The 24,815-nt window shown below is 36.9% G+C and overlaps 1 protein-coding gene across 5 annotated transcripts in view; it reads left to right on the forward strand.

The window, feature by feature from the left end:
* Window positions 1-24,815, forward strand: part of LOC134353053 (non-POU domain-containing octamer-binding protein-like) — a 100,432-nt gene that overhangs the window by 69,122 nt on the left and 6,495 nt on the right. For 4 of the 5 annotated variants that reach the window (XM_063060894.1, XM_063060893.1, XM_063060895.1 and 1 more), the window contains one exon: window positions 1-24,815. This exon is cut by the window's right edge. The exons of the other annotated variant lie outside the window; for it this stretch is intronic. In XM_063060894.1, coding sequence (XP_062916964.1) covers window positions 1-138 — 138 coding nt within the window. In that variant the 3' untranslated portion in view covers window positions 139-24,815. 5 annotated transcript variants of the gene reach the window in all.

Below are 24,815 nucleotides of genomic sequence, written 5' to 3' on the forward strand. Positions count from 1 at the left end.
CCTAATGATCGATTTGTTCCTGGAAATATGGATGGTCAAGCAAATAACATGGGTGGACCGATGGTTGGGAGCCCGGCTGGGTTTCCCCGTGGAAATCAAGTTGGAGAGTTTGGTGCAAATAAACGCCGTAGATACTAAATACAGACCTGAAAATATCCAGTAGCCTTTAGCCATTCCACTTATTGCCTCAAGTTTTTTTGCAGATTGTATCAGTTGTAATGAGCTTTAGTACATAAGGTCTTTTTGGTATTTTACTGTTTCAAATATTATTTTAACTTCCTGTTGGATGTATTTAGTGAATGTGCATGATATGTTTCAGTAATCTAAAATGTACATAATGTAATGCACAAGTTGCAGAGAATTTGGACAAAAAGTCTCTCTGAGATGTTACTATTTTGATATTTGTTTAGCTACTCTAGTACCATCTTCAATGAAACAGTCTTCTGGAACGATTTTGTCTTTTGTGATTTTTGTTTTTTTAAGTGATTTCAGACAGTAAAATTGGAATCTCAAATGGCCTATGTGTTTTTATTTTGTATTGCTGTAGGCTTTTTGTTGATATGCTTGGTATTTTAAATATAGATGGGGATTGGGATGAGGAAATGTAGGCAATAGGTGGGTTTGCATTTGAGTTTGGTGGAATGGGCTTAAGCTTTTTTGACATGAAATAGATAAGAATTGAGGTTCATTGATCATATCATGCTGTGTTGGCCTTTTAAGGATATTGTGTATTCTGGTTTTGGTAGTTCAAAAGCTCAATATTTCTAACTACTGACAATATTTAACAGGAATAACTTGTATTTGTGGGATGGGGGCATTAGAATTAAAATTCATCGGGTCTCTGGAACATATACCTGGCTTGCAGGAAAATAAATCAAATATAAACCCACCTTTTTGAACTTGATACCCTCGAGCTTGTTCACGGATGCTTGGTATACGTTGCAATACACGCTTTAAGGTGCAAATAAAGTTCTCGGCAATCTTTCCTGTATTGTAATGTATTCATTTACGCCCTGATTTTTTTTCCTGTTAATATTTAAAGTTATTCAGTTCATTACTGAGCGGTATTTTTATTCCATACTTCGAGAAGTTTTTTATCTTTGACTTTAATTATTCTTCACTTTTTACTGAACTGAGAGAGTTGGTAGGAATATATTAAGATTCTTTTGTGTATAGGTGAAACCAGACTTTTTGCTTTGGAAGTTGGCACATAAAGGGAAAAAATTAAGCAGGTGTTCTATTCAGAAAATGCCTGTAATTTTGTAAATGGTCAGAATTTTTATCTGTTTCCCAAACCTAAATATGACTCATCAGAGGAAGCTGACAGGTTAGTCTATCCAACACTAAATTGTTCAATTTGTAAATGGTTTGCCAGTTAACGAATATTGTTTTATTCCCTTTGCTCTTCACACATTTGATAACTTGTAAATCTGTTGCCCTGCTTACAGTTTAGTGGATGTAGTTTAATACCATAAGATAGGCTGGTTGGCCCATTGAGCCTGCTCCACCATTCAGGTGGGTTACCGAAATTGTATATGGTAGGAAAAATAATGGGATCAGAGAAAGAAATGTTTCATGAAATATTTTAAAACTGCCAAATCAGTTTTTATTCAAAATAAAAATAATGATACCAGTAAGATAGAAAGCTAATCATTCAATAATAGCTGAATGGAAGAACGTGTGGATTCAGAAACAGGCTCACTCCATACTTACTCTTCATACGTCTTTCCCTCAAGTTTTTTTGCAATGATTTCCTACAGTCAATAGTTACTTCCCTTTTCACAACTTCTGTACTAGAAATGATCAGGTAGAATGTAGTTTGATAGTTAGCCATTGATTCCATTTTTTCAACCATTACTGATCAAACTTTTTATGTGCTTCAGTTAGTTTGTAAGCTGATGTCAAGGCGATCTGTCCACAGTCCAGTCAGCAAACATCTCCCAAGTAGTTTTAACTGTCGATTGTATCCATAAATACATAAACAATTAAAGTTTGCTTGCAGAAATTTTTTTTTATTATATATTGTTTCAAAGGCATTGTTTCCCTACTTTATTCATTACGAAGGTTTGGAGCATTCCCAGCTAACTTTTCTTCAGCTTATTCCCCAGTGCTTCTGTGCTTTCCCAATGGTTTTATGAAAGTTATAAATTAAATGCTTTTATAGCTTAATTAGTTATTTTTTCCATCCTGATACTGATTCTGTTTATGTTACTTCATATGCTTCTATTTAGTCATGATACTATAATCTGATATTTTTGTCCACATACAATTGATGGAAATCATTCTGAGGAATCATGATTTTTTTTTTAAAAACACTGGCTGCACATTTGTACTTGATATGTGATGATATTGTAGTTCTTCTTTCATAATTTCAAATATGAAAAGTAATCTAAAGATGATGCTTGTCACAGATCAATGTGGTCTGCATGTGCTAATACTACGTGAAACCAAATCGTAAGTAAAAATTATGCTATGAGATTATGCACATTCTCTACAAAGCTAATAAGCCAGCTATCTATAATACCATAAGGCATCCGTTAGTCTTGCGAGACCATGGATCTATGCCTGGAAAGTTTTCACTCTCCAGGGCACAAACCTGGGCAAGGTTGTATGGAAGACTGGCAGTCGCCCATGCTGCAAGTCTCCCCTCTCCACGACACCGATGTTGTCCAAGGGAAGGGCAAGGGCCGATACAGCTTGGCACCAGTGTCGCTGCAGAGCACTCTGTAGTTAAGTGCCATGCTTAAGGACACAACACGCTGCCTCGGCTGGGGTGGGAACTCACAACCTTCAGATCGCTAGTCGAATGCCTTAACCACTTGGCCACTTGCCCACACTATAAAACCACAAGACATAGCAGAATTAGACCATTTTGGCCTGTTGAGTTTGCTATGCCATTCCATCACTTCTGATTCTGGATCCCACTCAACCCCAGGCACCTGCCTTCTCGCCATTCCCTTTGATGCCCAGCCGATCAGGAAGCAATCAACTTCCGCCTTAGATATACGCATGGACTTGGCCTCCATCGCAGTCTCTGGCAGAGCATTCCACAGATTTCCTATTCTCTGGCTTAAAAAAAATCCCTTCTGCCTTCTAGTTCTGGATACCCCCACCATAGGAAACATCCACCTTATTGTAGGTTTCAATGAGATCCCCCGCATTCTTCTGAATTCCAGTAAATACAGGCCCAAAGTTGCCAAATGCTGCTGATATCCCGTCATTCCAGGAATCACCCTTGTGAACCTCCTCTGGACTCTCCAACGACATCACTTCCTTTCTGAGATATGGGGCCCAAAACTATTGACAGTACTCCAAGTGTGGCCTGACTAGTGTCTTATAAAGCCTCAGCATTATCTCCTTGCTTTTATATTCTATTCTTTTTGAAATAAATGGCTACTTTGCATTTGCTGCCTTTACTGCAGACTCAACCTGTAAATTAACCTTTTGGGAGTCTTGCACGAGGACTCCTAAGTCCCTCTGCACCTCTGATGTTTGAAACTTCTCCCCATTCACACAATAGTCTGCACTATTGTTCCTTTTGCCAAAATGTATTACTGTACATTTCCTGACACTATTCCATCTGCCACTTTTTTTGCCCGTTCCTTGTCCCACTGCAATCGCATTGCTTCCTCAGCACTGCCCACCCTTTCACCTATCTTTGCGTCATCTGCAAACTTCACCACAAAGCCATCAATTCCATTTTCTAAATTATTGACAAACAGTGTGAAAAGTAGCTGCCTCAATACTGACCCCCCCGAAGAACACCACTAGTTACCAGCAGCCAACCAGAAAAGGCCATTTTATTCCTTCTCACTGCTTCCTGCCTGTCAGCCATTCTGTAATCTATGCCAGCATCTTTCCTGTAATACACTGGAAGCAGCCTTGTGTGGTACCTTATCAAACACCTTCTGAAAGTCCAAGTTAATGACATCCTCCGTCTCTCCTTTGTCCACCCTACTTGTTACTACTTGAAGAACGCTTAACAGATTTATCATCAAGATTTCTCTTTACAGAATCCATGCTGAGTTTGACTTATTTTATCATTAGTGTCCCAAGTACCCTGAAACCTCATCCGTACCTCAGTCCAACACTGAGATTAGTCTAACTGGCCTATAATTTCCATTCTTTTGCCTTCCTCCCTTAATGAGTGGAGTGACATTTGCAATCTTCCAGTCCTCTGGGACAATGACAGAATCAAGTGATTCTAGAAAGATCACGACCAATGCATCCATTATCTCTTCAGCTACCTCTCTCAGGGCTCTGGGATGTAGTCCATCTGGTCCAGGGACTCACCCACCTTTGAGTTTGCCTAGCACGTTTTCCTTTGTTAATAGCAATGACACTCACTCCTGCTCCCTGGGTACTCATGGACCTCTGGCATGTTGTTAGTGTCTTCCACAGTGAAAATAGATGCAAAGTACCCATTAAGTTATCTGCCATTTCTTTGTCCCCCATTACTGCCTCACCAGCATAATTTTCCAGTGGTTAATATCAACTCTAAGCTCCCTTTTAATCTTTGTATAACTGACAAATTTTTCAGTGTTCTGTTTTATATTATTGGTGAGTCTGTCCTCGTGTTTCATTATTTCCCTTTTTGTGGCTTTTTAGTTGCCATTTGTTGAATTTTAAGAGCTTCCCAGTCATCCAACTTTTGCTGCCTTATATGCCTAACTTTGCTCACCAACTTTAATTTTTAATTCTAGTAACATTTCCAGACTTGAGCTGGGTTGTTTCTGGAAAAAAGTTATACTGTGATGTCTGTGGTGCTTGCATTCATTCATGGTATCTGTGAACACCATCAGGTATTTGTCTCCACCTTCCATTAATCATGTTTGCCGCATGCAAATTTTGTTTCTGGATATAGGAATGGATTTTTCTAATGCTACTTCAGAATGTCTGTTTTTCTTTAGATACTTAGATTCTTTATGGATCTGTTCATTTTTCATTAATACACTTGTGTTATGGATTGTAGCATATCTACTGTTACAGGAGTTTGTCCGTAATCATTATGCATGTCAGCTGATGTGAAGAAGCGATTGTGTATCGCCAGCAACTTGTGATTTTTAAAAAAAATTGGCTTACCCATGAATTCCTGGGTTAAAGGTAATGTATACGTTCAGATCAGGGTATGCATCTGTGATACTTGCTCTGATCAGATTTTTAATCTATTGACAAGGGAAATAATTACTTTATACTCCCAAGAAATTGAGTAGAACAAATTGGGGGAGAGTCTGCAAATGTCCACAGCACATTTCCACTGCGAACAAATGCAGTAAACAAAAAGGCCAAGTTCAATGAGAAATGGAATCTGAACAAATAATGACTGCAATGAAACTGTTGAGAAGTAGGGAGTGTTAAAGTGTGTTTGACTATGAGTAGCTGCCTTCATGGTGAAAGTTTTATTAGCACAATTAGAGATTAAAACTGGAATTGAAAGAATCGTAAACTGGTTTAAATGTGTGGAAAAGAGAAGTGAGAAATGAAATTAAACTGCTAAATGAGAACCAAATCTACACAAATATTCAGGAATTTTTCGTACTTAAAAGACAGCTGAAATTAATCAAGTTGTCTGTTAGCAGCATAGTGGAGATATATTTTTGCACTAGGTAGTGAAGTTATCAATACTGGATAAACAACACCTGAAAAAGATTGCTTTGGAAGTGCTTTTTAATTTGGTGAGAGATGCTTTCAAAACAAAAAACACAAGTAGGTCGGAACATCTTGGGCAAGAACAAAAATGAAAATGTGACTAAACTGTTTATTTGCTTCATTGAAAATTGGGTTTGATACTTGGTGAAAAATGTCATGGAGATAATTAGATAGATCCCTGAGCTCCAGTACTCAGGTTTAACAATGCAATTGTCTGGCATTCCATGCCAGTGTATTCTATTTGACTATCCAAACAAAAACATCTGTAAAATCCAGAATATATGTAACATTAAGTTCCTAGTAGTTATACCTCTAACCGTGTTGTTCCTCAGAAAATAAGAGTTATTTTCACCTTTACCTTAGTGTTTCTTGTCATGAGTCTTTTTCTTCTGCACTTAATTTATTCAGGCTAAATTTGTTTATTTCAGTGGTTTAATCAGGGAAAAGAAGGAAACATATGTCAAGTGTTGGAAGCAACAGGAATTCTGCAGATGCTGGAAATAGTTGGTATTGATCAAATCACTTGAAATTCATGGGGGTAAAGGAGAAAACTCAAGAAATTACTTGGTGAGTGGGATTTAGCAGATTCCGAAAACATTAAGTGGATTAGAAACAAGTGATGGCTAAGGAAGTAAAAAGTCCTTGGGGATCAGGAGGTAATTTATACATAGAAATTAGGAACCTGAGTGAGCTACTAAATGAATACTTCTCATTACGTGAAGGCTAAAGGGAAAAGGCAAGGGTACAGTAATATTCATCAGCCCATAGCTATCAGCAAGGAAGAAATACTAGAAATAACGAAGCAGATTAGGGTGGATAATCCCCACAGCTTCATGGATTTGTCGCAGGATGCAACAGGAAGCAAGAGAGGAGTTTACTGGGGCTCTAGGGACTTGTACCACTGACAGTCATGGGTGAAGTGTCTGAAGACTCGATAGCTAATGTTTTCTTATTCAAAAATGGCAGTCGGGATGAGCGTTGAAACTATAGGTTGGTGGCCCATCCACCGGTGATAGGGAAATTGTTGAAGGTTCTAAGAGACAGGATTTATGTTGACTTAAAAAGGCAGTGAAGGATTAAAAGTTGGTTTTGTGCTGCAAAGATCATTGGGGATCTTTTTTTGATAAGGCAGAGTGAACATGGCTTACATGGACTAATCACTTTTGACAATGTCCTGAATTGTAAGCTGGTTCAGAAAAATTGAGGCAAACTGAATCCAAAGTTGACTTGCTTTTAAGAGGCAGATGGTAGTGTTGGGAGGGTTGTTTTTTGACTGGAAATATGTAACAATTTGTCTACTACCGTGACCTGTGCTGAGACATTTGTAATGTATACAGATATTTGTAGGTGGTCTAGTTAGGAAATATGAAATTGATATTCTTAGATAAGATGGAACAGCTGGACAGTTGGGAGGACCAATGGCAGCTAATGTTTTACACAGATGAGTTAATGCACTTTTGGGATCTTGGGTAGGACATATAAAGTAAATGGCATTGCTCCCTGTAACCGGTAACAGGGGTTGATAGGGTAGGAAAAATGCTTGAATTTGGAGGTTAAGGCATTGAGTGTAAGAGTTGAGACCTCATTGTCGTCGTAGAAAACACTGCTTAGACTGCATTTGGAGTAATGTGTACAGTAATGCCCACGGGAAGGATTTAGTGGCAATAGGGAAAGTGCAGAAGAAATTAACCAAGGTGTTGCCTGGAATGAAGGCTGTAAAATCGAGAGGTTGGATAGGTTGGGTGTATCCTGACTGGAGCATAAGGAGATATGGTTTGATGGAAGTTTTTATTGAGGGGCGAGACAGTATAGATGGTTAGAATCATCTGAGGGCAGGAGAATTGAAAACAGTACGGCACAGGTTAAGAAAATTGAATTGTAGGATATCTGAGTAGGTTTTCCATAAGAGGATGGTGAATATTTAGTTTGAACTGCTAGATGAGGTAGTGGGGCAGATATAATTATGTTTGAAAGTTGTCAATATTTTGGCAAGTTGTTGACTGATAGGTCTAATGCAGGTAAGTGGGCTAAGCTTAAATGGGCATCACGGATGACATGGATGAGGTGGGCCTACAGGACCGTTTTCTGTATGGTACATTCCTGCGATTCTTTGGAAATCGGTTCAACTTTCCACTTCTTTGACCAGTTGTACAACTCTCAGTTGGTTTTGCAGTTTGCAAAACACTACCTAATGAATTATTGTGTGGAGGACTGTTTTCTTCATTCTTTCTGATTTCCTACTTTAGATTCCAGACTGATGTTCACCCCACTGGTCGTGAAGCGTTTATGACTTGGGAAGATTCATAATTGGTATAATCTGAATACTGCTTCTGTGTCAAGTTTTTGTTGCAATTTTAAAATGTGTTGGGGAGAATGTGTTTAACCAGAAAATTTCAGTTTGAAGAAAACAGCTTCAAGAAAATGGCAATTAAGCAAAAGAAGTTTACAGATATGTATGTAGTTTTCATTCAAAATACTGCATGTTTATTCAATGACCAAGGTTTAATGGATTTTTTTTTGGGAAGAAGTTAGAAAAATAAACTGATTTTTGTTTATACAGCCAAATATGATTTCTCTTTATTTGTAATTTATTTGCCTTTTTTTCCTACCTCTAGTTTACCATGTATGCCAGACTAAATTTGATCTGACTGAATTGCCAGTTTTCAGATGCTGGATAAATTGCTAAACCTTGGAAGCCACTGTAGACAGTGGAAAATTATCCCTGTCATCAAGTACTCCAGAACGGTCTCGGCTGAAATGAAATTGTAAATAAATTAAACGTGAATAGTCCTTGTTTATCTTATTGTCAACTTTATCAAACAACTTGAATCTCCAAAAGAAAGTTCAGATTGATAGAGAAATAAAATTCATATAAAAATAAATAAAATTTAAAAATTGAGCATGCAGATTTACAAACACTAAAATCCGACAGAACCAATTGAAAGAGTTTGATAAAATACTTGAAATGCAACAAAACTTAACATATTGAATTTGCTATAACTTGCTGACGAGTCCCTTTTGCAGGAATGTAAACTTGTATGCTTTTGGAAGAATATTAGACACCACATTTTTAAGCAATCTATATGGGGGTGGGGACTTAATCTGCCCACTGATTCTGCAGTCTACTGCCTGCACATGGCTGTATATTGATTTTCTTGGATCTCAGAATTTTCATGCAGGATTATTTCAACTGTTTTGATATGCTGATGTTCCTGTTTCTGGTGGAACAACTTCCAAAAACAACTAATTTCAGCATATTTTCTTTTTGCAGATTGAGTGTTGAGTACACTTCAGAAATGATTGCTAATGGAAAGGAATGGAGTTTTTGCATTTATTCGTTAAGTTATAAAGAGCCATAACTAAACCATTTGTGAATCCACTGAGGCATCTATATTTTTGCACTGTATAAAAAGATTTACTTTGAGATCATCAATTTTTCAGAGGTTTATGTTACTAGCACGCAACAAGCACATGCTTAATGTAAGGCTGTCAGCTGTGTTTGGTCCTCGTTTGAAATTTTGTAGTTTTGTTAAGTTTTTCCTTAATTTATACTTAATGTTATTTTGTCGAACATTTGTTATTAATTGTAGTCATTTTTCTTTTGTCAACTCTAATGCCTGTAAGTGCAAGGGTTATTGGTTGAAACTCACTGCAAACACAAGCATTAAAGATATTCCAGTGCAGCATAATCACTATACTGTACTGTCAAAAACTAAGGCTATAATGCAGTGCTGAAAGTACCATGTTTTGGTTGAGATATTAAATTCAACAATTACTGAATTTAAAAAGTAAATTTACAAGAGTTGCCCCCTTTGTCACCAAACCAGTTTATAATTATCATTATCACTTTGCTATTAATGAGATGTTTGTTCAAATTTCTTAAGGAATACTGAATGCATGCCACTTTTAAGTGCTCTGTGGTCGTAGAACATGAAAGGTACTGCAGGCCGTCTCTGGGTTATGAATGGATTCCATTTTTATGTCTGTGGGTTGATTTTGCTCATAGTCAGAAAATAATGCAAAATCACTCTGCTCACCATAGCTCTATATTATTATAATGAATGATATTGTTGAGGGCTAGTTATCATGAACTTCTATTTTCTACCCCTGCCTCATTGCAGTTGTACAGAATCAGTATTTTCCCAGTTTCACAGCCGCTTCTGAGGGGCTTTAAGCTTCTGTGGATTTCACATTGTTTGAGTATCATTGCACAAGTACTACTAAAAACAATTGCTTGTCAATTTCCAGACCAGCTCTCAAATGTACCATGGTGAAACTAGCAGCCTGTATTCTTGAGGCAATGATCTCTGATTACTGCAGATAGGTTACATGTAAACAGACTTTTTTAAGACTTGCGTTTGTTTGGTTCTAATTTGAATTTATTGTTTATAGGTGCTTGCTCGCATGTACCAGTATCCGTAAGTCAGGTGTGTGTAATCAGGGAGAGAATTTATATAAATATGTCTCATGTATACTTGAGTATCTTCTTAAACTATTTGGCATCTCCTTCAGTTTTTTTTAGACAGTCCCTTAGGCCCAAGAATCTGCTCTGACCATCAGGCAGCTACTTACACCAGTCACAATTTTTAATTTTCCCCATTTTCTACGTAACTGCTCTGATTCTACCTCTGTACACAAGGGGCAATTAGCAGTGTCAACTCATATCTCTGGGAAGGAACCAGAGGAATTTGTAAATTGCACGCAAAACTGGAGATCAGGATTGAAGATGTGATGCAGCAGTTCTGCTAGTTGCACCATTATATTTGTATTCTTCATTTCCATTGTGCATGTCTAACATTTGGTTTTATAAGTGCCAAGATCATGTTATTGTACACACATGGTCAGCAGGGTTCTGGGTATTCAGTAATTTCTCTACTTCACATTGTTGCCTTTTGGAAACCTTTTGCAAGTTGTAAATAATGAAGCAAAAAGCTACTACCATTTCTCTGCCCCTTTTATGAATGTTGGTTTTTGACCCGTAAGTGGAATATATTTAAAAATTAATATTCTAGTGAGCAATGGAGTGATGGCATTCAACAATATAAAACAATAAAACTGGTTTTCCACTCTCAGTTTCGTACACCGGTTTGTTCTTGGAGCTTGAGGACTGCTTTATTATTAGGTGTAAGTGGTGAACATGTTCTTCCTGTTTATAATCTATAATAATTGCAAAACTATTTTGCATATTTTAGTTTTCATTTAAAAAAGGAACATTTTAGTATATTAAGCTGTGTGCAATTATGCACAAATGTAATGAGCAGTGTATCAGCTAGCATTTGGTAAGAGAAGTTAACATTTCAGAATGATTAATTTGGCAAAAGCTGCTCAAAGTTAAATCAATATGAATTTTTGACATTTTTTCTTTCTCCACAGATACTGCCTGGCTTTGCATTTCTATTTTTACTTAAGTTTAATATTTTGGTTTCTTTTAGAGTATTTGGTATGTATTATTGAGTACTAGTACTAAACTGAAGTGTTGACATTCCAGAGTTTATTCTCATAGTTGGTAGACTTTATCCATCCTATACTTTAAACAATAAATATAACTCAAATTTCCTGTTTGTAACAGATTATCATAATTCTTAATACTAGTGAAGACAGATGGAATTATGAATTCATCCAAGTGTCAATTTCAAACTTTAATCTGCAAGCCGTGAGTGTCCATAGCCCCACTCTGAATTTTGTGCTGTTTACTCAGCTGGGTACTTCCATCATATGGTTGACTGTTCAGCACATGAGACCCACCCTGAGTTTGGGACTAACTGCTGGCTCATTGGAAAATACTAAATCACGGAATGTGTAAGGTTGTTATTGTTAATGCACAAATCTTTCTGCTCTTTTCTTGTTCAAAGAAAAAGTGAATCATAATGCTTTTACAACAATATTTTTCCGATTTTTAAAAATAGCATTATCAGCCTTATGACGATGTCTTGTCATAGGATATGGAAAAGTACGTTGTGAAAGACAAAAGCATAATCTTGTACAGAACATATTGATCAGTGAATTTCCTGGCTGCCAGTGGAAGTGGCTAGAGGTAAACCAGAGTATATGCGTCTAAAGAAAATGGCAATATTTTCTGTTTGTGTTGACAGTGTGTTTCACAATAAATAGAAGTTTTAAGCAAATAGTAAAGTGTTTAACTGTACTGAACACAGCAATGAATTCAAAAACTTCCATATTTCATTTCTGCAATGCAAACTTTTCATCTTTAAAAGTTCATTGTAAATACCATCAGTTTGCAATTGTCTTTCTATGTCTTAAACTAGGGTCCTGAGTGTTCTCGTCGGTTATAAATATTACTTGACGAAAAGTATACCATTCTAAATCTGTTCAAAAATTTGTATTTCACTGTAAATGTATCTTGGATGGAGACAGAGTTTCAAACTTGTAGAAGGTGCTAGCTGATATAGATGGAATCCCTTTTTCCTTCCACTGTACATGAGTTCTTTTGGAGTTATTTTGTCTTCATGTATACTGTGTGTAATTGGCTTTAACTGACTTTAGTCTTTATGTTACATATTGCTTATAGTACATCCTGTGACCTGTATGTCTTGTTATTGAGGCCTGCTTGTGAAGATTCTTGTCTTGCATACTGCACTTTCCACTTAAGGGTAGAACTGTATATTAAATGCTCTCTGTCCTGCTTATTGCACTTGGCTTTCACCTGTGCATAACAATGTTTATTCTGGATTCTTTCTAAAATATTAGCATACACGTTTAAGTTAATTTTACCATTCTTTTTAATTGGTCTGGGTTGTTATCAGTATGTCATTTGATTCTGAGTTGAGTAATGAATGTGCAATCTTGGGTTTGAGCTTTTGTGAATTTGATTCACTATGGTTTGGTCACTCATATTTTCTTCCTGATACTTCCCCCAACTGTTCTCTTCCATTTAGAACCTCCTTTAAAAAAAAAGGTGCTTTTGCCCATCTATTGTCTCATTCTTTGGAGTCTATTTATTTTGGCAAGCTATCTGTGATGTATGGTTACTTTTATAAAACTTTTGAAATGTGAATAAATTTTTAATATTTGCTATTTTAATCTTTGGCGTACATTTGCGCCATTAAGTCCTTCACCATTTGTTTTTCTCATTTCTATTAGTTTATTTTCTGGTTATTTGTATGTGGTTTACAGTTAGAAGAGGAGAAGCTCGTTCCTTACTGCAGCTGGCAGAAGATGGAATTTGTAATGGTTGGTAATTAAGACTAGGTACAAAATGTATTAAATTCATTTCAAGACTCTTAGCAAGGTGAGTTTTCATTACATGACTACATTTTTAGCATTGAGATATTCTGATACTCCATTATTTCAATAGTGTTTTTGTAACTGATTTTTCTTTTGCTACTGAATTATTAATTGACTTCAATCTGTCTTGGCCCAAATCTCGCTTTTCTGCATTCCACACAACATTGTATTTTTTCTCCAGTTACTCAGCTTGAATGCTTTCTAATTCAGTACTGAGGTGGTGCATGTTCATGGAAGCTATTAATACTGAAGTGCTGTGTAATGACAAAACAAAGTAAATCCACGTTCCAGGAATATTTTTGTTTTTGCAATGTAACTTGTTATTTCAGGCCTTGAATGAGAAGCAAAATGGAAAAAGCAAAGAAAATGAAGGGATAATGGGATGTTTTGCATCTGAAACATCAATATTCCAAAAATTTATTTTGCTTAATGCTCTAATCTCTAACAAGTACTAAAACAACTTTAAATGTTTTTTTGCAACTTATTTGGATTTTTTTTTGCCTTCACAACACTAAGTCATTGGACAGGCAACAAAAGTAGCAAAATTTTTGCAAGAATTTCATTATATATAAAAATATTGCAAAAATACTTGTATTCCATCCATGATTTGATAGCTTGAAGAGTAAAGTGAATTTGTGCGTTACTGTGTTCATGTACCTGATTGTCAGATTTCATGACAAGTCAGGGCAAGAAAGAACTTGACTTGTTAATGGGCTGTTGCCTCTTTTTCTTAATTGGGCCTGAAACCGAGTGGTTTGCTAAGTCATTTTAAACTAGAGGCAGATGAAGACAATTGAATTTGTTGTGTCTCAAGTTGCATACAAATCTGACAAGGTGAGGAAAGCGAATTTTCTTCTCTTAAGTACATTGACTAACCAGATTGTTATTAACAACAATAACGCTTGACTGGTTTTGTGGTTAACAAAATGATACTTCTTTAAAATTTCAGATTTTCTGAAATTCTCCCATTGTGGGGCTCAAACATTTGTGAATCACTAATCCAGTTATGTGCCAACCAAATCTTAAAAACAATATAAACAGAAAGGAGATGGCAGTTATTTGAATTGTAATATATTCAGGAAATTACAAAGAAAATGGGATTGAATTCTCGTAGAAAAGGTCTGTGGTGTTGTAAGCATTTTCTACTAGTTCCCTCCCATTCCCTCTGTAACATGGTTTGTAGTTTTAAATTTACACAAAGAATAAGAAAAAAAATAATGATTTTACTTGCATTTAAAATGAATGACCTACATAAAAGTGCAGCTTACGTACTTCCCTGTAAACTTTACTCTGTAGACATGCTCTCTTGTATAAAAATTTTATGTTGCATCTTTAAACAGCAAAGATGAGTATTTTGCACTTCAGATAGAAACTTTATTTTGCCCTTTTATCTTTGCAATGTGCACTTCTGATCAAGAGATCATTTTCCCTTTGTTCTGATGTTTTAAAACAAATGGTTACACTGAGGTATATAAAATGAAAATTACATTACATAGATGCAATATACATTAATACTAGAATCCCTGAGTGATAATTATGAAATAAAAAGTGCTTTAATTCTGTTAAAAGTATTTTTCATTCAGATTAGCCACCAATTGTTAAAAGTCCTTTGATCTTAATGGAAATGATTGTGATACATAATTTTTGGGGAAATCAAGGTTATTTTAGTGAAATGAACCTACTGTTGTTACACCAGAATATATTTTTTAAAAGTCACTCATGAACGGTTGGATTTCTTTGGGGCTTCTATTCATCATTTTCTTCCATTTCTTTTTTTTGTTTCACCTCCCACATTCGATGTATTGCTTATTTTTCTTCTGCTAAAATAAGACCCTTATTTATCCATTCAAGAATGAATCAAATATTTGAATTGTCTTTTATTTTCAAAGAGGAGTGCTCAGAACTGGTTTTGATGAAGGATAGCTAAAGCAGCTCAATCACTTGAATTGATATGAAATCAAATTTGAGCTTTTACTTAAGAAGATATGACAAGTTGATATGGGGACAACATTTTTGGTTATTGTGCTTGAACTGTTTGTATTTTAAGTGGAGAGTATGGAATTTGGTTGTTGAATTCTATTTTTTTGCTAATAGTCTTCAACCAATTGAGTTTCTTCGCATTGTATTATGGAAACAAATTATTTCCTTGTTCAATTTTTCCCCCCACTTTCCTCTTTGTTTCTCTTATGCAGTCACCCCAACATGGACTCATACTTTCAGAGATCATATGTTTGGAATCCTTGAATTCCTTCACTCTCAGTTTTGCAAAATCAGATTTGTAGCCTAATGGCATTCTAATCAATAAGAATAAGTAAATTAGTCACTAATAAACAATTTGTCTAAATCTGTCAAAATATTCCATGTTCAACACCCTGTCAATCCTGAGCAGTTCCAATAATTTCCAGATTGTATTTGTTGCATATCATCTTGCTGATGTACCAAAGTTCAATCTAATCTCAATAGCTTTTGAAACATCCATTCCCAGTCTTCATGGCTTATCACCGTCATACTGATAATGATTGTTTGTCTGTGGCTGAGTTTCAGTCCCGATAAGTGCTGCCTGCAGTGCTAAACCTCCTCTTGGTCCATCTGTCATCATTAATGAGAAGTAGCTGCAAGTATTATACTAGTGCTTGAGCAACGGCTGCTATTCTGCTACTGCAGCAGAATTGGGCCATATGATTTTTTTGGTGTTGTAAGTAGTAGAAAGTAATTCATTTTTAGAGCAATATTAAACATATGCTTTAGTATTTGAGTTTCTGACTTTTGGAGTAGATGTTAAAGCAAAGTGTCTCAGTTGGGTATCAAAGATCCCTTAATGTGTTGATCAATATTTACAGTATCCTTTATGCTTTCTCTATTGTCCCTGCCAGACACTGAATTGTGGTAAAAATCCAATTAATTACAATTGCAGCCGCATAATGTGCTAATCTGTTTTACTGTATCCTGCCTTTAAAAATAAAATTAAAGGATTAGGTAATGATTAGCACCAGACATTTGTGATATTCTCCCTTTTGATTAAGGTGTTAAATTAATTGATGTCTATTTGTAAAAGATCGATGATAGAACCGAAACAATTTTTCTGAATATTTTGGCCCATATTTGTCATTACATAAAAACAGATTTGATTTATCTTGCTCATCATGGCACATTACTGGTCCAATTCAGCTACTTCCTTATTTGCCATTCTCGCAATAACTATGAAAATAATGAGCTGACAAACGTTCTGGGCAATCCTGGTGCACAAGAGGCATTCTAAACCTTTGGTTCTGATTATTTCATGCTCCTGGGAAGCCGGGATAAAATGGAGATTGGTATTATGTGACAGAAATAAAGTTGAACTAGTTAAAATACCATGTAATTAAAAAAATCATTCATACCATGTTACTGTGGTATATCACATAACACCTGTAGAGCAGCATAATTTTGAGCTGCATTTAATTATTTTTTGTACTTTTAATTATGTTTATTTAAAGCATTTTTTGGGTGCTGATTTCTTGTATGTGCATTCAACTCGACCATATTTTTTAGAAAATGTGAAGTATGTAGGGCATATGGAATTTAAAATTCAAATAAACGAATTTTGGGAGTCTCACGATAACTTGACTGATTTTTTTTTGTTCAGCTGATGTAACTAATGTTGGATGGCTTGGGTGGAAACTGTTAAGAGTTCATAGTTTAAGGTAGGAATGAATATGTGTCCGGTTTCAGGATTTGCTATTAATACCACTTTAATTGATTGGCCTGTGCTGAATAATCAGAGGATGAAATCACAGGGAGCAAGGAACACTGCTATGCCATGCTGTAAATTTTATTTGCTTATAAGTTGAAGATTACCCTGCAAGTTAAGGCAAAGGAGGCATAGTCTGTTTTACACAAAAGTTGAAGATTTACAATTACAGTGTAAAGGAAGCAGAAGGTGATAACGAGTCATCTGATTTCTGTTATAGTTATTTAGCGTTATTTAACTGTGAGAGTGAATGAATGCATCTTAGTTTAGTGAAAGAATAATACATTGCACATTACTGTCCTTGAAAATTTCATGATAGTGTATTATCTGTAACCATGTAATTGCAGACTTGTTGATACAGGAAGAATACCATACTATAATTCTTGTTTCCATTATATTTATTATGTTGCAATATGTATTGATTGAGGTTTTTTTTAAAGTAGGGAGATAGTAATTTTAAATTCTTTCAAAAGTAGTCATATTTCATGAGTGGGGTTGTCTGCACTTGCAGCCTTTTCACCAAATTTAACTATTCTGGATTTGCGTAGCCTATCACACTGCCACAGATCATCCCTGAGCCAAATGGTAAGGTGCTTAGTTGCAGTAGGCTGTGTAGGTTCTGATGGTGAAGATGGATGAATATAAAACTCAAGCCTGACTGTAAAACTCAAATGAAAATATTCAACTGACCATAAAGCCCTGTCCCACTTTTGCTATTTATCAAACATGTACATCGAAAATATGACATTCCTTATTCTTCCCTTTCATCTCCACAGCCCTATGATCCCTGTTCAGATGAATGGAGACGAGTTCTAACTAAGAATGCATTTGCCATTGTAAGTACTGGAGAATCTTTGGAAGTTCTTGCTTCTCCAATGGACTTAATGAGTAGTCCATTGACAGACTACAGCCAGGACATTGATAGCAGAGCTTGACCAGAAAGTCTGAGACCTGTTCTAACGTGTGTGTGACCTATAATATACCAGCACATATGCCAAACTATTAGCATAATCTGTACCAATAACACTACAATGTATAGTACCTTAAATTATTTGGCCCCCACAACTATTTTCACATTTTACTGTCTTATTTCCTAAATTTAAAATATATTTAAGTGTGATTTTGTAGATTACCTCTAAAAACTTACCACATCATGTCAATTCCAAAGAAGAATTCCAAAGCCTGCCAACAATGTACTAAAAATTCAAAACCAAAAACTTTCCTTGGGTATACTGTCTATTACCTTATCAACTCACTCAAATTGATGTAGAAAATTGATGATAAAGAAGCAAAAACCTAGGGACGGGTAGAAGACCATTTCAAAGGCACTGAAAATACCTCAAAGCACAGTGCAGTTCATCATGGAAAAAGTGGGGAAAAATGCGAAGCTACAGCCACACTGCTTTAGGCCATGGAAGAATGGCAGTTGTAAGAGAGGCTACTGTCACACCAATATTTACTGAGTGTCCTGCAGAAGTTGGTGGCTGCAACTGAAGATGAGCTTCAGGCTACCCAATAAGGCCTTGTACAAAAAGGGCATTCATGGAAGAGTGGCAAGGAAGAAGCCCTGGCTTGAAAGTATATCTTTGCTTGTAAAGGCTTTTCAAAGCATCTCTCATAAAATGGCGTAAGGAAGGAGCTCTTGTGGTTGGATGACACTTTTGGCCACCAAAAGTGGACATTTTTGGCCTCAACACTATGTGGTGTCTGGCATAAATCTAATACTGGGTATCAGTCAAGTAACACCATTCCTACTGTAAAGTATGGTGGAGGTAGTATCAGTGTATAGGGATGCTTTTCAGCAGCAGGGACTGGAAATCTGGTCAGGATTGATGGGAAGATAAATACAGAGACCTTGGATTAAAAAAAAAACTACCTCTACCAGAAAGCAAATTCATCTTAAAGCAGGACAACAACCCAAAACCCAGAGCAACCATAGAGTGACTCCAAATGAAGAAAATTGATGTCCTTGAGTACCCCAGAGTTCTGACCTTAACCCTATCAAACATTTCTGGCAAGACCTCAAGATTTCTGTTCATTGCCACCCTCCCCCCCCCCCCCAACTAACCTGGCACACCTTGAACAAATTTTGCAAGGAGGAATGGGCAAATCCTGTTCCATCACATTGTGCAAAACTAATACTTACCCAAAAAGACTTGCTGGCTGTAACAGTTGTGAGAGGTGATTCAACCAAGTACTGAGCAAAAGGTGATGAATACTTCTGAACTGCCATTTTGGTTTTTGAATTTTTAGTTTTTCATGCTTTACAATGTTCCCTGCTTGTTGGCTGTACTGTTTTTTAAAAAAAGCATGTGATTCACAATTTAAAAATTTTCAGTTAAATTGATCAGAATCCTTAGTTGTAATACTTATCAATGAGAGCTGGGGGCTGAATACTTTTGCAAGGCACTGTATGTGACAGCTTCCACCAACAGCAAGTATGGTACTAGGTTACAAACGTGGAATGTGAATTTCCATAAATTGTTTTGTAGAGCTGTGCAATCACTTTGTTTAATTTTTCAATTTAAGGACGTGAACATTTGTGAAATTGAATTAGAAACATCATTATAGGGGAAAGGTTTATACTCTCAAACATTGACTCTGAATTGTAGATGAAAAAATGATTACACTTACAGTAGAAATGGTGCATTTAAGGAAAATGCAACAATTCCTTTGAAATTCCTGTGACCATACCAAAAAGGAAGTATTATTAGCAGTATACTTAATTCTAATTCAAGGTAGTTATGTTGGTAAGTATGTGCTTTTGCTTTAGAACAAATATTGTAGTTCTGCCTGATGTAGTTGAAACTATGCACGTGATGGCAACAGATTGGCTATGAATAGAATTCAATTATAGTCCGTCAAGACCATGTGCATAACTGGGTATCAAATTGTTCAATGTTGGCAGATTTGGAAATTCAAGTTGTTTCTTGTGTCATTGCTGATAATAAAATAACTGTGCCCAGAATACTCTTACAATTCAACCACACTTTATTTTACTTGTGCACAAGGAGACTTGCATGACCCCTATCTCTGCACTTCTGAACCCTGAAAAGAGAAATGTGATTTTTATACAGAATTGGCTAGCAGTAACAGATATTGACTATTATGTAATCTCTACATAATGCAGGTGTTAAAAGTCAATGGAAACTGCAAGTTGGCAACTGATGATGCTTCAAAGTTTATAAGCAATTGTCTTTTAGTTGGTGTGTATATCCTGGATCGCTTATGTTTTCTCAAAGACCCCTGGTGTGCAAAGGGAATCTCGGCTCTTCATAGACCTTTGTTACCTGGGCTGTCTGCAGTCTATCCTTGCCAGGATATTGATAACCCTGGAACTACATTGGGCAACTATAATGAGCTGAGCGGATTTTGGAGTCTGGCCCAGTAGTATTATGGTGGAAAGAGGATAATCACTGAGCATCTGTGTTTGTCAATTTCAACACAAATGTTACTATCTACTCGATGTGCCGAACACCAATTTATATTTTCAGTACTGAATATGCCAGTTTTAATGGAAGAGAAGCTTGCCTGAATGTCATTGATTGGTTGTATCAGTAAAACTTGATACTTTCTGGTTTAAGATTGACCACCGGCCTCACCAGTCTTATCACTGCTAATCTGTCATCTGGAGTAGCAGCAGGTATTCTAAGTGATTGCAGGCAGTTTTGAGAGTTGATAGATATTTGGAACTAGTCCAGATTTTTTTTTTGTTTTGGTGGTTTGAGGGTAAACAGAATTGAGATGTCTCTTGGGAGTACGTGGTCCTTGATTCCTGCAAGTTTTTCTTATTTACTTCTAGTTGGGTACTGCAGCTACATGACGTGGGCACATTATTTTCACTGAACCATCTTTATTTTACCTGAGTTTAAAAACTTCAAGCTAGTTCAGTGGTTCTTCTGATCACACCTTGAAACTTTTACTTCTGTGAAATTCGATTCTTTTGGCTAGTGGCTCAGCTGTTCTTAATTGTTGATTGTTTTGGTGATCCTAAATCATAATGTTGGCACTATCTGCAAAGTTCCATATATTGTATTAATCTCAACTATACCACATTGATATTTTCTGCATTTTCAACCCATGTTGGGTATCAAAGGTTATTCTGAATCCCCTGGATTTATTAATCCCCTTGTATGTCTATGATCACTAACATTAGCAGCCCCCAAATTAAGTGGATGCACTTTGCCTATGCTATTTCAGTTTGCTAATCTCTGATTTTTACTGAGAAGAGATGGGCAGTTGACTTCTTCTATAAGGGGTATGCATCTCAAATAAGATGTGATCTTTTTGATATTTACCTGTTTTGCAAGCTTTGCTAAGGAATCACTGAAACAAGGTGAGAGCAGCTCTGGGAGGATCTTGCATGCAAAAGTTTGGGCACCCCAGTCAAAATTTCTGTTACTGTGAATAGCTAAGCGAGTAAAAGATGAACTGATTTCCAAAAGGCATAAAGGTAAAGATGACACATTTCTTTAATATTTTAAGCAAGAAATTTTTTTTTATTTCCATCTTTTACTGTTTCAAAATAACAAAAAAAGGGAAAGGGCCTGAAGCAAAAGTTTGGGCACCCTGCATGGCAGTATTTAGTAACTCCCCCTTTGGCAAGTAAATGCTTTTTGTAGCCAGCGAAGACTCTTTCAATTCTTGTTTGGGGCTGTCTTGCATGCACTGCTCCTTTGAGGTCTATCCACAGATTCTTGATGATGTTTAGGTCAGAGGACTATGAGGGCCATGGTGAAACCTTCAGCTTGTGCCTCTTGAGGTAGTCCATTGTGGATTTTGAGGTGTGTTTAAGTTCATTATCCTGTTGTAGAAGGCATCCTCTTTTCATCTTCGGCTTTTTTACAGATGGTGTGATGTTTGCTTCCAGAATTTGCTGGTATTTAATTGAATTCATTCTTCCCTCTACCACAAGATCACAAGACAAAGGAGCAGAAGTAGGCCATTCGGCCCATCGAGTCTGCTCCGCAGCTCCCCCATGAGCTAAGCTATTCACCCATCTAGTTCCAATTTCCAGGCTTTATCCCCATATCCCTTGATACCCTGACTAATTAGATCTTTTACTCACTTAGCTATTCACAGTTGTGTGGGCACGTGGCCAAGTTAAGGTATTCGACTAGCGATCTGGTGAGATTGAGCCCCAGCTGAGGCAGCGTGTTATGTCTTTGAGCGAGGCACTTAATCACACAGTGCTCTGTAACAACGCTGGTGCCAAGCTGTATGGGTCCTAATACCTTTCCCTTGGACAACATCGGTGTTGTGGAGAGGGGAGACTTGCAGCATGGGCAACTGCTGGTCTTCCATACAACCTTGCCCAGGCCTGCGCCCTGGAGAGTGAAGACTTTCCAGGTGCAGATCCGTGGTCTGACAAGACTAATGGATGCCTTTAACTTTAACTATTCACAGTAACAGAAATTTTGACTGGGGTGCCCAAACTTCTGCATGCCACTGCATGCAATCCTTTTAGTGTTGTTAAGGACCTAGGGAGACCTTACCCCCTCAATTGGATCAATTTTGTTGGTTGTGGAGTCCTTCAAGGTTCACAGCCTGACTGGAAGCCAAGTCTATCACTGGCAAAAGCTACATACCACATTAAAACAACAGGTGAGCATTATCTGGCTTAAATTACCTATCAAAACCTTGTGAAGCCTGTTTACACAACTCATTCCAGTAAATCATTCAAAACCTGACATCCTTCGCACCTAATCTGTACACTCTAAACGTTTATTAGATAGCTATGTTCACCACCCTCTATTCGAGTATAGCTTCAATTTTCTTCCTTGTACCTTATTAACACCATCTTTTCACTGACTTTCCATTTATTACCACACGGCAGCAGGAGTTTCATCTTATTTCTGATGACAGCTATTAGAATGAACAAGCACTTCTGTTTGTGCCTATGGCATTCCTGCCACTTCTGTGGGACAGTCTTAGTTATCAGTTAGCGGTGTTAATCAACTCTTAGAATTAGCTGTACAATGATAAGAGTGCAAATTTGAAATTGCTAAGAGATTAAATGACGCTCGCAACAACCTCAAGCAACTACATTAATGCTTTTTTCTTCTGGCAGTCTACCTCTGATCTTACTATATTAGGAAGCTGGTTGGCTGCCAGGGCAACTCTTAAGATGCATTGGTTGCTAAACTACTAAATTGTCAATCAAGTGGTTAATAAAAATCTTTGCTTTAAACTAAATCTCTGCTTGCTAATGCTATTTAGTGAACCTTTGTGACATCACTAGAGATTGATTGCTTTTCTTCCTATTCTGTTGAGATTATCTTAGTTGACATGTGAGTTTTGAATCTTATAAACTGCTGCATCTTTATCTACTATTGGGTTTGGATCGTATTTGTGCTTAGAGAAAATAGACCAGTGGATGAGAAGTGATTGATATACGTAGATACCTGACCCACCCCTAATTTCTCCTTGCCACTGTTTCAGTCTTGGCTCACCACTTTCCTGCTACATTTGGACTGGTGTTTTTTTCCTGCATTTTTGTAATCAATGGGAATAACCTGTGACCCAATCTCTCTTAGTGGCACTAACCAGAATCAGTCAGTCATGCCCTGCAAGAATATCCATCCTTGGATAAGGAGACCAAAACTGTACACAGCATTTAACTTGTGATTTCATCAAGAATTTGCATAACTTTATCAAGGCAGTCCTGGTCCAGTACTTGAATCCACTTGCTATGAAGGCCAAACTGTTACTTGTGCATGCTTGCTTTCATTGATTGGTGCACAAGGATGCACAGGTCTCATTATACCTCACCCTTTCTAATATAATGAATAACCAACCTTCTTTCCTTCCTTGTTATAGCCTCAACCTGTTCTTAGAAGTGAAATAGTTGGGTTCTATTAGTTGTCTTCTCATCTAGTGGAGCCACTTAAGCAATAAGAAATTAATCAATGCCTCTGCTACTTTCAGAGCAACTTCCTAAAGTGCTGTAACAGCATGCTAACTTGTGTTTGAGTTGGTTTCCCCTAGTCTCACCAAGTGTGCATTGTGTGGTTTATAAGTAAGTCACACTTTTAGAAGTATCCTGTTCATTGATGATTCATGAGATATAGTGTAGCTAATTCTCATAGCAGTGCTCCTAACACCGTCTTCATGTGCAATTGATTGCTTGTGATGTGTGAGTGACCTGCGCCAACCAAATTTGTTAGCAATTTCATTGTACTTTTCTGCACTGGTGTGTAGTCCACGTAAGGCTCGTGACTTGTTCATCCTCAGAATGAGTAACTTCTGAGGATTCTTCAGTATTCATTTGCTGCATCTTTGGTGTATAAAGGCATAAACTAGGACTATCATGGTAAGATTAATTGCGATTATCTTTATTACACTGTACTATTGATTTTTGATGACTGCAACTACATAATGACTAGCCTGAAATGTGTGTAGATGGCACTGATTTTCAGGTTACTTTTAATGTCTAGCTACGCAAGTGTAAGTAGCAATTGTTCAGTGGCAGCTTCTGCTCTCTGGTCCATGCTCTCGTTTCTGTCGGAGGGCAGAATAATCAGATAGTATATAAGTGTGTGTGAGAGAAAGGCATTACATAATGATTTTTGGTGGCTGGACAGAACTGAATATGCAAAAGTGTGCATTTTTAGAGGGGATGGTTGTATCTTCAAGAAGAGTTGTGAGTATTGATGTGCAACATCAGGCTTAAGAAAGCAGAGTGAGCAGATAATTTGAGACAAGTGGGTATTACTACAGCCATCATTACTTGTGCTGTACTTGTTGATCTATTGTCAGCACAATCAGGAGCAGGCACTAGCATTTTGCTGTATTGGTCTTTTTGATAGCTTCTTTCTTTTCCCATCCTTTTACCGGAAGTTTATCATCTTCCCTATTTGTAATACAAAGCACAAAGAACCCAAAGGGTTATCTGCAGTCAGCTATGCTTTAGAGTCTGGAGCCCCATTTAAACTATGGAATTTCCACCTTTGACTTACTCAGGTGCGTGGTTTCAAAGTTCTGGTCAAAATCACAATAAAATGTTAGGTGTCATCAATGTGCCACATGCAACATCTTGAACAAATTTGAGGTGTGGTGGATTAGATGGACAGGGAGTTGAAATTAATATAGGATGTACTAAACGAGTACATTGCTTAATGCCTCATAATATAAAGAAAATCAAGTAGGATGTTGGAAGCACTCAGCAGTTAATGTTTTATGTATAGGTCTT

This window comes from Mobula hypostoma, chromosome 10, assembly GCF_963921235.1.
Source record: "Mobula hypostoma chromosome 10, sMobHyp1.1, whole genome shotgun sequence".
Classification (NCBI taxonomy): domain Eukaryota; kingdom Metazoa; phylum Chordata; class Chondrichthyes; order Myliobatiformes; family Myliobatidae; genus Mobula; species Mobula hypostoma.